Genomic DNA, 14,838 nt, shown 5'->3' on the forward strand with positions numbered 1-14,838 from the left:
CATCACCACCCAGCTCCAGCAGTTATTGCTGGTATGTGAGAAACACAGCCAGGGCCTAAAGGCTTTTCCCCGGATTAAAGGGGTTTCAGACGGCGATCTTTTTCATGGCCACGCTGCGCAGGTAGAGATCTTAAAGGACCACAGGGGTGTGTTTGAAGTTTTAGCTCGATATTAGATATATTTTACAGTTTTTTGTTGTTGCTGTTGCTTTTTCATCATTTTTTCACAAAAACTGACATCAAGCCTGAGTTCATTTTGTAAACTGTAGATTTTTTTGACCCCTTTAAAGGCAGATTAGGAATCCGAGGGACATTTTTGGGAGGTTTTTTTCATCTGAAGCCCAAAGTTTACAAAGACATGTTGAAAGAGAAATTTTACAGACATAAAAAGAAAGAACAAAAAGGTCCTCTCTTCTTCATTTGCAGCACCGTGTCAGTGATAACACCGGGACGAACATTTGCGACACGAAACCTGGTTGAAAATTTTGGAAAAAAAAGGAAACAACCCACACATTCACGAGAAACCGAGTCACCTCCCACACTCAGAACTGCTTGTTTACTTATCTCACATCATGCGCCCAGGCCGAGTTATTGGATGTAACACATTAAGCCGACAAATCACTAAACCTTTCCCTAATCCGCACAGACATGTTCAATGATCAACCCAATCTTTAACCTTGGTGTCTCAGCCAGAACAAACAGGGTGCTCTGGAAGTATGCGTCGCATCAGTTTAGCCAAGCGGCTGTATAACGCATCGATTGCCTCATCCCTGATTGAACACGCAATGGGGCATTAGCTAGGCCAGCCATCCCCCTTCAAAAACGCACTGTTCTCTGAACAGGGAACACTTCCTAAGCCACCTCTCTTCTTTCCCTGCAACAGTCTATCCAGCTCCTTCTTTCTCTTAAGGTCATATTTGGATTAGTAATTGTTTATTGTTCCACCGAGTCCCCCCAAACTCAAATTCCTATTTTTGGTGATCCATCTGGTGTGGGAGCTTGCATGGTTGACCTTTCTCTTTGAAGTGTGGAGGTTGGGGGTTTGTGGAAGATCATGTCAGGCAGACATCCTGTGACAATGCAAAACTTTGAGCTTGAAAGACTTCTGAATGGACATGATATTACAATAATAGTTCACAAATAAAACTGTGTAATACACGTCCTGACAAAACTGCTGGACAATGGGCTTCTGTATGTGGCTCGAGTCTTGACTTAAGATGTCTTCTGCTGCTTGGTTTCGTCTCTTTTGAGCTACTGATTTTAAAGAAACAAGATACACTATTGATTTTTCCTCTGTAACAAAGAAATTAGTTACACTGCTGCTTAGATCACTGTCGTGTTACTCCACAACATTGCCTAGGATACATTTCCACATAAGTGCCAGGTTATGACACAGCATTAAGCCTTTCATGTGCATACATACCGGCATAAATCCCTGATTTAATGTGTAGAGCAGACATATGATAGTGGGGTTTTTTTGTGTTGTTATTTTAGCGTCAACACAGGAAAACCAGCCAGAAAGGATGTTACACAGAAGTCACTATAGTAGTATAACATAGGCAAGATTTCCTTTACTATGTCTGAACCAGTGCATATCTCTGTATTTGTTTAAAATCAGTCTTTCAGATTGATATACATATATAAGTCTTGAGTCACCCCTCACTTCTTTATATTTTGCCAGGATAATTGAAAACAGGCACAGAAATTTGCACAAATACGTGCAAAAATACATGGAAATACAGTATATAAGGAAAAAACAGTGACAAGCTTGAAATTCAATAATTGGTATGACCACCTTTATTCTTCAACACAGTCTGAACTATCTTAGAAAAGCTTTTTAAAATTTTCTTTAAGTAGTCTTCAGGAATAGTTCTCCAGGCTTCTTGAAGAACATTCAAAGCTCTTCTTTAGACGTCGGCTACCTTTTGTTCTGTTTCCTATCACGATGATCCCACACTGCTTCGAGGCCATTCCTTGACTGATACTGTGTCATTGTGTGTTTTTCCATCTAGGTATGTTTCTGTAAAAGTGTGTTTGAGATGCTGAAAAATGAAGAAATAACTATTTTATACCCTTCAAAATTATTATCTTTGACATTTTTGTAGATTTATTTAAATAAACGAGAACAAGTTATGTAGACAAAACTCTAGTTCATCCCTTGATTTTTGTGCCTTTTCTATGTTTGATAGGTCAGTGTTACATGGATATGCAAATAAACGAAATGGTCAAGAACTGGACTAAATGAGTGAAACAGCAGCCAGTGTTCAAAGAAAAACTTTGAAATACTTTCAGAAAGCTTGGAGAACTATTGCACAAGACCACTTTAAAAATGACTAGAAAGTCTTGTTCCTCAGACGTAAAATATAGAGAAATTATGGGAGGCTCAAGACTTTTGCACCACACTGTACAATCAGCTTAATTATCGCTCTGGATCCAGGGGTCTTTTGATACCTGCTCTGTAATATTGTGTATTGTGTTGCCTTTACAGGCAATCGGAAAGAATGGATCTCGTTCCTGGGCATGGGTCCCTTTACTGTCAGAAATGATTTCCCCTTTGTGCAACAAATTCTAAGTAATGTCCACCACGTAATCACCACCATTCGAAAGTTGTTGACCTCTCTGCCATTTTTGTCTTCGCTCCATGAGGTTAGACAGTTGTGTTTATCTTTTTTCTCTCTTTTGCAAATAAATAGAGAATTTGTGTAGTGAAAGTAACAAAATCATGCGATTAACAACTTTGTAACTTTGTAAAACTGACACTAATAAGCTGCTGCGTTGCCCTTCAAACATATACCAGTGTGTTCAATGCAGCTGAACTTTGTCATACCAGTAATCGAAGAGCTTGAGAACATTTAAAAATCATACATTTTTGTTGAAATAAAACCAAAATTCACTCCTCTGAAACATCATCAAAAGGATTTATTCCAACTGTCTCCTTTTGTGCGCTCAGGTTCCTGATGTGTGATGGTGGCCGTGGCCGGCTGTGACGGGCGTTGCCGATTGCCTCTCGTGTCCTATTAGAAACCAGGAGGACCGACCTAACTCCAGCTGCTGGAGCAGCGCACCGTCGGTGAGTTCTACGTCTCGGAACGTCACAACCGTTGATCCCAACAGGCGAGGACAAAAGGTGTAGATCGCACCTCGTCGCCCGTGTAGCGGGCCCCTGCAGGGGAGACGGGGGGTTTTGAAAGTGTAGATTTGCAGGAAAAGGTGTGAAAGTCCTTTTTTTAAAAATAAAAAATACAAATTTGAGAGACAGCATCAGTCAAAAACATCCACTTGAATGAAGGAAGCAGCGCCAAACTGTACTGACACCGTGTCGACTTTCATCTGTGCATGTTTGAGATTTGCGAAATGTTTTGAACAAATACACCAGAATTTAAGCGCGAGATAGAGCGCGCGTGCATTGAATGTGGGTGTGGTCTTGGCACTGGATCGGGTGGGGATTTAAAAAAATCTGTGTGACTTTTACGGCTGTTAGTGTTTCCACGTAATCCCCGGTGTTCCCATTATACATTTGCGAACTTCAGCCTCACCCCGCTGTCGTTCTGTCTTTCTCTTTCAGGCAGCAGCAGCCTCATGGGCCTCAGGACATACTAGACCCCAGCCTCCATCACACATCGAGTCCCCCCCCTCCCCGAAAGTCCCTCCAAATCTTTTTTATACTGTTACGTAAATTTACAGGCAGCGCTTGGCTACACCTCCTCTGACACCTCCGTGAAAGGTACCAGGCATGCACAACAAAGGCGTCCGCGCTCTTTGTTTACCGACTGACTGCATCGCCCGCCTAGCTGGTCTCTGCATCCTCTACGTGCGGGTGTAAAGCCGGCCACCTAAAAGGAGTGCAAACGTTGTTTTATGCAGCCACTTTGCAGACGCCCGGAAGTGTGGCTAAAGTGCTACTGAGTAATGTTATTATATGACTATAATTATTACTATTCTGTATATCATTCATATTAATGTTATTATGATTATGAAATTACATGTTGACGCATGACTTTGCAAAAAAAACAAAAAAAATAGAGCGTGAGAGAGAAAACAACGAAAAAACAATGCTGTACATTTTTAGATATTTTAAAGAAATACAAAAAGGTATTTTTGTAATCAAGACGATGTTTGAAACGGTTTTGTTTGGGTTGATTTATGTTGTGCTAAATCTTGTGAGGACGTTTTATACCTTTTCTTTTTTTGTTCCCTTTCTGTTCGGTGCCATTTTAAAACAACAAGTCGCCCTGCTATACCAAAGCAGTCCTGCCAGTTTGCTCTTGTCTCTGCTCCAAAAGGAATTTTGATTCGCTCATATGTGTTGTGTTTTTTTTTTTTTTTGGGGGGGGGGGGGGGGGGGGGGGGGGTTTGTCCCTCTGTGGCGTCTTTACCCGACGAAACGAAACACAGAAGTCTTTTGTCTGAAGCGATTTTAACGTTGAGTGACAAAACGCACCTGATCCAGCTCGTAGTTTGGCTGTTTGAGGTAATCAGATGTGTGAAAAGAGGCACTGACAGGAAAAAGCCATCGCCGGTGGAAGGTAGCGTGACCCCAATGTCACGTATAGCGTGATGGCAATACGCGGCAAACTGAGCTCTGCTATAATTAGGAAATCGCTCCTTCGCTGTGTAGCAGGAGGACAGCAGCACAGTATAGAGAAACAAGACCAAAGCTTTTTCTTCTTTTTTCTTTTTTTACACTGGAGAGCTATCTAGGCTAGTGGTTATTCCATTTTTGACTACTTTTGTAGTCCTCAGTCTGATTTCTTATGAAGTATGACATTATTTTTGCAGCATGTCCCTTTTGGTGTCACTCCAAAGAGCCACTCTGCATCTGAAAGGATATTCACTTTAAGCGATTTGTGTCTTTTGTCTATTTTTAGGGAGCCGCTGTGATTCAACCTGCTTTTGTAAAGTTTGAATTTACATAATAATGATTGGAGTGAGATGTATAAAAAAAGGAAAAGATAAAACAGTCTTTTGTAATCTTGCAATAACGTCTTTGCTGTATGACATATCATCGAGTGATCATATTTCTGTGACATCTTGACGCCAAAATCTTCATTCGCTAATACGAAACCAGTCTCCGAAGGCCAAGTCGCATTTCACGCTGATGTGACAATCAAACGCCGTAAGGAGACAAGTGTCCCCTGTGATGTTTAGCCCCTCTGTGTACACTTATATCGGACTGGTTGAATCATACAGTAGCCAAGTGTTTGTAATTAATGATAATATGCATCATATCTATTAAATCAGCTGAAGGGTTTTTTTGTTTTGGTTTTTATTTTTGCTTTTACAGACATTTTTAAGCCAAGTGTGGCACTCAGATTTATTAGAACAAGTATTTATACAACGTGCGTGAATGTTATGTGTGTTTTTTAATGGGTGTTGTCTTTTTAAGGTTCATAGAAAACGCCCATCATATAATTCATTGTAAGTATTATTGTAAGTTTAATTGTATTTTCATTTGGTAAGAATTACTAGAGCTTTTTCCTTCGTTTGTATCGGTCTGATTGGAGCATACTGTATGTAACATGTGAATACTGTTTTACCTGCATCATTCACTGTGAAATCCAGAGAAGAAGAAGATATACTCCTCGAACGAATGGGTCTTTTGTGTTTCGCCAGCGGTACCGTACAAAAGTTCCTGAAAAAACGAATAAGACGACTCCTCCCCCTCCTTTTGTCAGTGACAAATCATTTCTTTACTTGTTTTAGTATACCGCATGTGTAGCTGTGTGTTCAGTGCATGTTCACGGCATGTGTGTGTGCGTGTTCTTTTTCCTTTTTCCTAATGCATACAGTACTGTTGATATTTATGTACTTTAGCCGCTGTAAGGAGAAACTGTATTTCAGTGAATTGCAGAGGTTTGTTTGTTTGAAACAAAAAAAAAGGAGATGATCAAAATGAGACGTTTTTATGAAAATGTTAAATGAAGACATTTCAGGCCATCTGCCATTAAAGATTGACATTATCTGTGCTGTCATGATTACCTTATTTGTTCAGAGTGTGCAAGTTTTCTGAAATGTGAAGACACTGATAAAACTCTGATATATATATATTATATATATATATATATATATATATATATATATATATATATATATATATATATATATATATATATACATATATATATATATCACTTTGCTAGTACTGGGTTGGACAGATGGGGGTGGCACAGATCGATCAGTGTGCTGGAAACATTCCTCAGAGATTTTTGTCTTTATTCATCCAAGGGGATGAAAGCATCGCACAGTTGCTGCACATCCATGATGAGAATCTCTTGTTCCTCCACATCACAAAGGTGCTCTGTTGGATTGAGATCTGGTGACTGTGGAGGACATTTGAGTGTCATGTTCAAGAAACAAGTTTGAGATGATTTGAGTTTTGTGACATAGTGCGTCATCCTGCTGGAAGGACCCATCAGAAGATGGGTTTGCTGTGGTTATAAAGGGGCAGACCTGGTCAACAACAATACTCAGGCTGGCTGTAGTGTTTCAATGATGCTCAGATGTTACTAAGAGGAAATGCCCCTCAAACCATTGCACCGCTAGCCTGATACAAGACAGAATAGATCCATGCTTTCATGTTTACACCAAATGTGGACCCTACTCTCTGAATGTGGTTCTGAATGTTCATCAATGAGGTATTTTCACCCAGAAAACTGCTAAGTGAGCAGATGGTAGTGTCCGAAAATCCCAGCAGATCTGCTGTTCCTGGATTCAAATTCAGACTAGCATGTCTAGCATCAACAAATCACCTCTCTTCCTCATTCTACTTGGTTTGAACTTCAGGAGGTTGTTTCAACCATGTCTACATCAGTCACTGATTAGCTGATTAGACAGTAGCATTAATGAGCAGTAGAACATTATACCTAATGAAATGGCACAAGAGTATTTTTGATGAGAAAATATGAAATCAAAATTTTTTTGTTTGATTGTTTGCTTTTTGGTCACAGGATAATTATAGCAAACCTAATAACCATTAAGCTAACTGGTTCCTCTTACGTGCTAACAATCTGAGCAGGCTCACTGAAGCGCAGTATCCTGTGAACTTGCCAATGTTTAGTCTTTTAATAACTATGTAAATAACTGGTACTACCTGGGCCTTTATATTACAGGCCATGGTTTACATCATAGGATATTTTTAGACTTCAAGACTGCATTTGGTAATTTTGGCTCCTCTTAGAAGTGGCCTTGTACCCACAGAGAAATCCACCTTCGTATAGTTCCATTTCCTCTTCCATTCTTACACTTTTCATTGGATAATACCTCCCTCGTAATCCCAGTAGACCATCAAAACATGATGTGGGATTCTATAAAATGGTTTGTGTATCAGGAGAGCTGGAAACCTCTCACTGCCCTCTATAAGAATAGCCCGCCTAACCCAGGGGCTGGCTACTCCTGAGACAGAGGCCACAGCCAATTTAGTTTCTCTCTTCACTGTCTCCACTCTCCTGTCAGCTCAGTCACACCAGGTGGCACACAACAGCTTCTCACACGACACACACTCGTCCGTGCCCGGTGGCGTTCACGCAGGGTGTCGGTGCAGAGCAAAGTGAAGGACGAAAATGCTTGTGCAAAGGTACGTAATCATCTTGGTGCATGCATGCATACGCCCAACCGGCAACACTTTGTAATGGTGTTAGTCCATTTGACAAGCCCATTAAAGAGGTGTTTCTGTCTCATGCTGTTCTGGCTGCAGGATGTCAGACAAATGGACTTGCTGACAAGCATTTTTATTTTATTTCACTGAAGTGAACAGTCAAAATTCAGGTAAATTAAAAATCTTCTCCTTGGTTTAATACATTACCTGAATATGTATGTTTTTGTATACTTGAATTCGTTTTTGGGATCGTGCCTGTAAAATACAGACCAAACATTAGCATTGCTTAACAAACATTCAGCTAAAAACTGATGTTTAACACATTTAATACTTTCCTAGCTGGTTTCTAATGGGTTTTATTTGTGCCCCTTTTATTAGTTGTAGACACACAAAGAGAATAAGCCAATCAGCTACCGCAGAAAACAGCGAAAAAGCTTCCACTGCCATGTTAGCATACATGCTAGCAACTGAGCTTACAGCTAATAAGTACATGCTAACACGCTCATGCTGATAATACTAGGATGTTGATTTTATTGTTACTAATTATTTTTTATATATATGGTTTTTTAAATCATATTGACAATAATTGTGTGTGTTATGCTAATGACTATGACTACTGAAAACGAATGGAAAAATAAATAGAAATGTAAAAACAAAATAAAAATAAATAAAATTAAAATAAAAATTTACATAAGGCAGCGCTAACTAGCAAGTTCGAATAATTATTTCAAAATTTCAACTGACTTCTGAGTAACTCAAGATTTTGAGATACTAATACTACTAATAATGATACTAATAATACTAATAGAAATTCTGATTTATGGATGAAAAATTATAAAGGCTTGATGATATATTTCCTATTAATGTCTCATCTCATAAAGGCCAGCCAATGGCCAGCTGTCTCAGCTCCATCATCATCATCATACTTTTCACACAATAATGTTTTCAAATGAACATGTTTGGCACAAGTCTCCCCATCCGGTCCAGCAGATGGCCCCGCCCCTCCCTGAGCCTGGTTCTGCCAGAGGTTTCTTCCTGTTAAAAGGGAGTTTTTCCTTCCCACTGTCACCAAAGTGCTTGCTCATAGGGGGTCATATGGTTGTTGAAGTTTTCTCTGTTTTTATTATTATAGGATCTACTTTACAATATAAAGCACCTTGAGGTGATTTTGTGATTTGGCGCGGTATAAATAAAACTGAATTGAAGTCACATCTGAGCATGTATGCTGGCATGAATTGTTTATAGTAAGACTGGAATCTGTGCTGACTGTCTACTGACTCATCATCCAGCAGTCTGCATGCGTCTCTACAAAGGCCTGCAGAGTCACTGTCCAAACAGTGATTGGCTAAAGCTGGGCCGTGTCTTCTTGGAAGCATTGGCCAACTAATAGCCCCGATGCTCACCAGTACGCCGTCAGTGTCTTTGTGATCGTTAGTCTTTCACATGAGCTGACGACTTCAGAGTGAGTCAGTGAATTTGATTTCACTGCGGTAGAGGGGCTGAGCTGGGCGAGGAGTGGCTTCTCCCTGTGTTGTCCTTTCTTTCTCCTCTTCTTCACACACACACACACACACACACACACACACACACACACACACACACACACACACACACACACTTCTTCTTGTCCTCCTATTATTTTTCCTTCCCCACCTCCTCCTCCTCCCCTCTCATCCACAGCTTCCACCTCCCTCGGGTGGGCCCCTTGCGCCCACAGTCTCACAGCAATCAAAACACTAAAGGCTAACTCTCCCACGACTTTCCTGTTTCCCACTGATTTCACTCTAACTCTACTGGATGCCAGATAAGTACCAGAGATATTATTCCAATAATTTGAGTTGAGATCCAATAATTATGTAGTGGGGCTTTGTGTGTGCGTGCACGTGGGTGTGTGCGTCTGTGTAAACAGGGTGTGTTTCATATGGTAACTTGGCTTAGGATGACATCATAGAGCAGCTGAGGACCTTCTTCTCAGACAATAAAGAGCTCCACAGTGCTACCTAGTGGTACAGATATTACAAAGCATTTATGATTCACACATAACCAGTGGCAGATAAAGAGTACACATCTTCGTTATGGTAAAAATAATCCTCTCTCTCTCTCTATGTGTATACATAGCAATAGGACAAAATGAAAGCCTTCATTTGCTAATACAGGTCAAAAAATATTTTAACTTGTAATACTGCCACAGCTGTAAAATCTGAACTTTACACTTTATAAGGTGATCCTATCCATTGCATGGAAGTCTTGTATCAGGCTAATCAGTGATGGAGATGCATCCCATAATGTTGCTGATTTAAACGTCAAAAACATAAAATGAGTGTGGACTGCACATCTTGACAGAGAAAAGAAGCCCTGGCGGCCCACTTTTTCCCTGCACTGAAATCTGTTCAGCCCTCCAGCATCTGACAGGTCTCCGGGGACTTTCCTCCCTAAGGAGGGTTCAGCGGAAAACTGGTGTTCAAAGCAGCCCAGCCCCTGCCAGATTAGCCTTGTTCGTGGAGGGCTTTTACCTCTGTGAAAAAGGGTGCCACTCAGGACTCAGTGGGAAGTTGCCATCGATCGATATTAGACTCTTTCTTTCTCAGTCTATCATTGTAGAGCCAATAAGACTTTAACACTTTATTGGTTTTACTTTATTTGGACTTATGGTTTATATCTAAAGACATCACCTACCACGTCCATACAAACCTCAGAACTATACAGTACAGAGTCCTGAGACCATGATGATGTACTGTTGGTATTATGTTTTGGCTTTTCATATACTTCATTCAGCCCAATAAAACATTTATTGCTTTGCTTTGCAATGCAAATAATACGGAGCCCCGCAGGGGACATGGGAGAAAAAAAAATTAAGACGGACTTTTGCGAGATCTCGCAAAACTAACTCGGGATCTCGCAAAACTTTTGCAAGATTTCGCAAAAGTTTCATACAATATCCGAAAACATCGGAGCACTTTTGCAAATATGTGATATCTTGTAAACCGAGCAGATATCTGACGTTTACACAACTGCATTCACGCCTCAAAATATCTTAAAAATGTATTTTGTGACCCAGAAAGGGTAATATTACAACTAAGTAGCTGCCGCCATTGTTGGAATTCAACTTTTGCGAGATCTCGCAAAACTTTTGCGAGATCCCGCAAAATTCCGTCTTAATTTTTTATTTCTCCCATGTCTCCTGTGGGGCTCCGTAAAATAAAGCTATTGTAACTCATAGGAGTTCTTCTTTTTAAGCATGTAACATCTGATGACTCCCTGTTCAAAAGCAGTTTAGTTTCTATACTTATCGGGTCTCAAAACAAGAGTTTGGGTTTCAGTAGGATAATTATTAGCCAAGATGCCCATGTAAGGAAATCTGTGTCATGTTGATGCCTGCTCTGCCAAAGACTGGAAAACTCAAGCACTTTGAGCAGTGTGAAGTTCTAAATACTGGAAACCTGTTGCTTAATTTTGCTTAAATTGCACATGATGAACATCACAAAAGTTAAACTACGCAGGCGTGAAGACTTACCGAACCTGTCCATCAGGCACTGTCTCTGCAGAGTGCAAAAGTCCTGAGCCACCATTTGTTATATTTTACTATGAAAATGGGAATGGGTGCTGAGATTTATAGAAACAAAAACAGAGTTTGTACTTTGTCAAGCTTTCTTGTAATTTCTTTAAGTTATCTTGAGGAATATCTTCAGGCATCTTGAAGGACTTTCAAAGCGCTTCTTTGGATGTTGGCTGCCTTGTGCAGCACACTCTGTAAAATGATCCCACACTGCTTCAATGTTCAGGTCCAGGCTCTGGGGAGGCCAATGCATGACTGAAAGTGTGTCGTTGTGTTTTTCTTTCTAGGTTTGCATTTACTTCTTTAGGAGTGTGTTTAGGATCATCGTCATACTGTAAAATGGAGCAGTTACCAATGAGCTTTCCAAACTGTATAGTGGTTCAAAATCTCATGATACTTTTCATCTTCTGTAAACAGTTTTTCTTAGGCTTGCCACTTTTTTTTGCTTTTTTTATACCCCTCTTGTTCAATACTGCGCACATGCCGAGAATGATCAAATAATTATCTTTGCCATTTCTTGTGTTTTTGTACAAATAATGAAAAAACCCATAAAAAACATTTTTATCTAGCATTTTCTGAAGCTGGCAGGTCCTAGAATTCGTATTGTGCTGCTGTATCTACAGCAGTAAAATTAAAGGAGGCACGGGTTTCCCTCTTGTGGTCAGACAGCCTCATTACATACATGCTCTTACTCTTTACACCCTTCGTGGCTAAAAACAGCCATGAGCTTTTTGTCCCTGAATGAAAATCATTGTTCACTTTCTAGAAAACCACCATGTGATGAACCATTAGTTCTCCACATAGCACATAAGGGCCGCCACATGACAGCAGAAGGTCACACTCCAATCATGCGCTATAAGAGTGACTGGAAAGCAGTCTGAAATGGTAACGTGGTATTTCACTTAAATCCCTGATGAAGAACTTTTGATGCTCGTAAAAAATGATATCGTAGAGGCATGAGCTTTGTGCTTGTGTCATGGAAGCAATATGACTAAGATTATAGACTTTTATCACATCTGTTAAGACAATCTTGACTGATTATATTTATCGGACTTCATTCACATGCAATTCAGTCATTTAATAACACCAACACTAAACTCAAGTGACATAATAAACATGCTTTATTGTAGAGGACAATCTGATACATGAGAACCATTAGTGCAATTTGATTTTTTCCCCCTGTTTGAACACACACAATAACATTTCATGTATTTCATGTTGCTGTGGAGCTTTACCTGAAAACAGCCATTACTGTGGATAACCTACACCATACCAATGAATGAGTCCTGTGAAATTTGTTGAAACTATGATGTGCGGAAAATCCCGAACCCCTCCAAGACAAATAAAACTAAACCCATTTGAATGTTTAGCTACTGCTACAGATAGATATCCACTGCCAGGATGCTGTTTAGTGTTTGTTTTCTCCTTTCACAGGAAAAGGGATGCAAATTTAACTGCGCTGTGTGACCATTTCAGTGTTTCATGAACATGGTGACCATAATTCTTCTTGTAAAATAAGCTAAATGCCAACAATAACTTCAGATACAGTTCACTGGGCTGTGTGATTTATATAAAAATAAAATTTGAACTTCAATATCCAGGTTACTGCTTCTTGAAAATCCTCTTGGCATCCACCCCTTCATAGTTGTAGCTCTGCAAAGACAAAAAGTGTCAATGGTTTGTGGAGACGTTTATTTATTGGGACTGAATTCGGGATCGACACCTTTGGACCTACTGACCTGCACGAGCTCTCCGCCCACCAGAGTTCTAGTAGTGGTCAGGAGCTTGTTGTTGTCTTTCCTGGTGAATTTGCCTTTCATCATGTCCCCCTCCATCTCCCATGCACCCTGGTTAAAAATATACAGTCAAAGCACTCTTTAACACTCTCCCTTACTGTTTTACATTTGCATAAAAGCGACTTTTAATTCACCGCAGAGTGAATTATTCACTGGAAACTGTTCCTTTGCTTTTAACTGCAGCTGGTTTCCACTATTTCCATTAGCAGAGAATCCATCATTCTTAAAAACAAGCCAGATTTGCCTAAAACAAACCATTTCTGGTTGCCTTTGTGCAATTATGGAACAGCACCTTGACCAAGTGCCTGTGCTTCAGTAATGTTTCTCTTTAGCGCACTCACTGAGACTTCAGTGCCATCAGCCAGGGTGTAGTCAAACGGAACGCCCAGAGTGAAGTCAACCTCTTTGGTGCGTAAAGTGCTGGACTCTTTGACGTGAAACTTGTCCCCGTTCTGCTCGATGGTGATCTTCAGGTTGTCGTGCTCTGCCACCTTGCGTTTCACAAGATTAACACCTTGTAAAACACAAAAAAGCATAGAAATATGAAACTGGATTGTTGAATGAATAGTTATTGGTCATTAACCCCTTGAGGTGATTTTATAGCCACATGATAGTGATTAGTGTTATAATCAGTCCTAAGATGAATGCTGTTACAACAACTACATTAAAACCTAACATCTCACTGCTCTGTGCAGCACCTGCACAACCATACTGAACTCTATGGAAACACAGTTACACACATTATCCTCATAAATTCACACGGCCAGGCTCAGAAAAAACAGAGTTTAAGTGCATGGCTTGACAGTGAACTAAACACTGTCAAGTGCTCTCACACACACTCACCCATTTGCTCCATGAACTTGACATAGTTCTCACTGCGGTCGATCTTCCAGGTTCCATTAAAGGACATGGCTGCAGGCTCGTCGGGTTGAAGGCAGCTGATGATGAAGCGCTACAGCAGACCGTGAGATTGTGATTCCCCAAAGGCCTCAATTTATACACATCCACCCCTCCTTGAGCTGGCATGGAAGATGCTGTTCTTTATCTCACTGATTATCTGTCTGCTGATGTGGCCATTTAAAGACGGTGTCAAATGTAGGCCGATAGCTGCATGACCTCAAGGATACGCTGATAAATGACAGGAGGGCAACTCCCCTCTGCGAATCTGGCACAGTTAAACACTGTTGCACTGTTCTGCAGGGGGAAAAGAAAGGAGGGAGTTGTTTGAATGGGTGCCCCTTTCTACTGCTCAATCTTTTCATTGTCACACAGTTTGTGCCTAGCATGAAAATGATGGTCCATTTAACAATGCATCCTTAGTGTGGCCTCATAGAGGACCCCAAACTTTCTATTTAGGACAGTTTGAGGACAATGTTAGTGTCAGCAAAGTTTCAGAACTGTAAAACTTTATTAACTTTATTTATATTTTCAAACAACATTAGGTTTATGAGTATTAAAAAAACCAAAACTTGCATAGGCATGCATGCAATCCACCAGAATGAGTTTTTGTCACTGTTAAGTATTGTTGACTAAAAATATAATCCGTCTGTTTTAGGTCTCCATCAACTGACTTGTGGGATAACATTAAAAACAAACTGGATGTATGTTTTTATGAGCTTTAGAGATGAAAATAATGTTACCTTTACCAAAAGTGTTTCCAAAACTATCACCATCTGTAGCCCCACAACCCTGTCAGATGGACCCAAGCCCAAAAACCACCTCACAAGACTTCTCGAGGTAAAATGTGTTCATTTAAACATATTTTAAGCTTTATTTAGACTTTTTATTTTTATGTTTTTACCATTCATTGTTGTTTCATGTTCACCTTTAACAGTTTAGCTTGCATTGTTTCAATTGTTCGTCCAAAACTGCTAGCTAAACGTTTAACTGCTA

At 40.1% G+C, this 14,838-nt stretch overlaps 2 protein-coding genes across 5 annotated transcripts in view; one reads left to right on the top strand and one right to left on the bottom strand.

The window, feature by feature from the left end:
• The window catches only part of LOC146580342 (RNA-binding protein with multiple splicing-like), a 35,806-nt gene extending 31,716 nt beyond the window's left edge, over nucleotides 1-4,090 (top strand). For 2 of the 4 annotated variants that reach the window (XR_014891252.1, XR_014891253.1), the window contains exons 7-8: nucleotides 2,950-3,069; nucleotides 3,565-4,090. The gene's annotated coding sequence lies outside the window, so the exon portion shown is untranslated. Of the gene's footprint in view, nucleotides 1-2,949; nucleotides 3,073-3,564 lie in introns of those variants that run through there. The other 2 variants (XR_014891251.1, XM_085267006.1) reach the window with 2 other exon arrangements.
• An 8,157-nt stretch (nucleotides 4,091-12,247) lies between these two features.
• On the bottom strand, nucleotides 12,248-14,052 carry LOC146580343 (fatty acid-binding protein, intestinal-like). The gene is made up of 4 exons (XM_085267010.1): nucleotides 13,789-14,052; nucleotides 13,287-13,459; nucleotides 12,889-12,996; nucleotides 12,248-12,802 (listed from the first exon to the last, which is right to left on the bottom strand). Exons 1-4 carry the CDS (start codon nucleotides 13,853-13,855, stop codon nucleotides 12,752-12,754), a joined length of 399 nt encoding a protein of 132 aa, XP_085123136.1. The 5' UTR covers nucleotides 13,856-14,052; the 3' UTR covers nucleotides 12,248-12,751.
• Nucleotides 14,053-14,838: the final 786 nt, after the last annotated feature.

The sequence above is a fragment of the Mchenga conophoros genome, linkage group LG3, assembly GCF_057382185.1.
Source record: "Mchenga conophoros isolate Kocher_MC1m ecotype Shallow Benthic linkage group LG3, M_conophoros_male_GT1.1, whole genome shotgun sequence".
Lineage (NCBI taxonomy): Eukaryota > Metazoa > Chordata > Actinopteri > Cichliformes > Cichlidae > Mchenga > Mchenga conophoros.

Bases quoted from the DNA above. Each gene is read 5' to 3' on its own strand.
- LOC146580343 (XM_085267010.1), bottom strand. From the start codon at position 13,855: ATGTCCTTTAATGGAACCTGGAAGATCGACCGCAGTGAGAACTATGTC. The intron at 13,460-13,788 runs GTGAGTGTGTGT...GTGTTTTACAAG, and splicing joins CAAGTTCATGGAGCAAATGG to GTGTTAATCTTGTGAAACGC. The intron at 12,997-13,286 runs GTGAGTGCGCTA...ATTTTTAACCAG, and splicing joins CTGATGGCACTGAAGTCTCA to GGTGCATGGGAGATGGAGGG.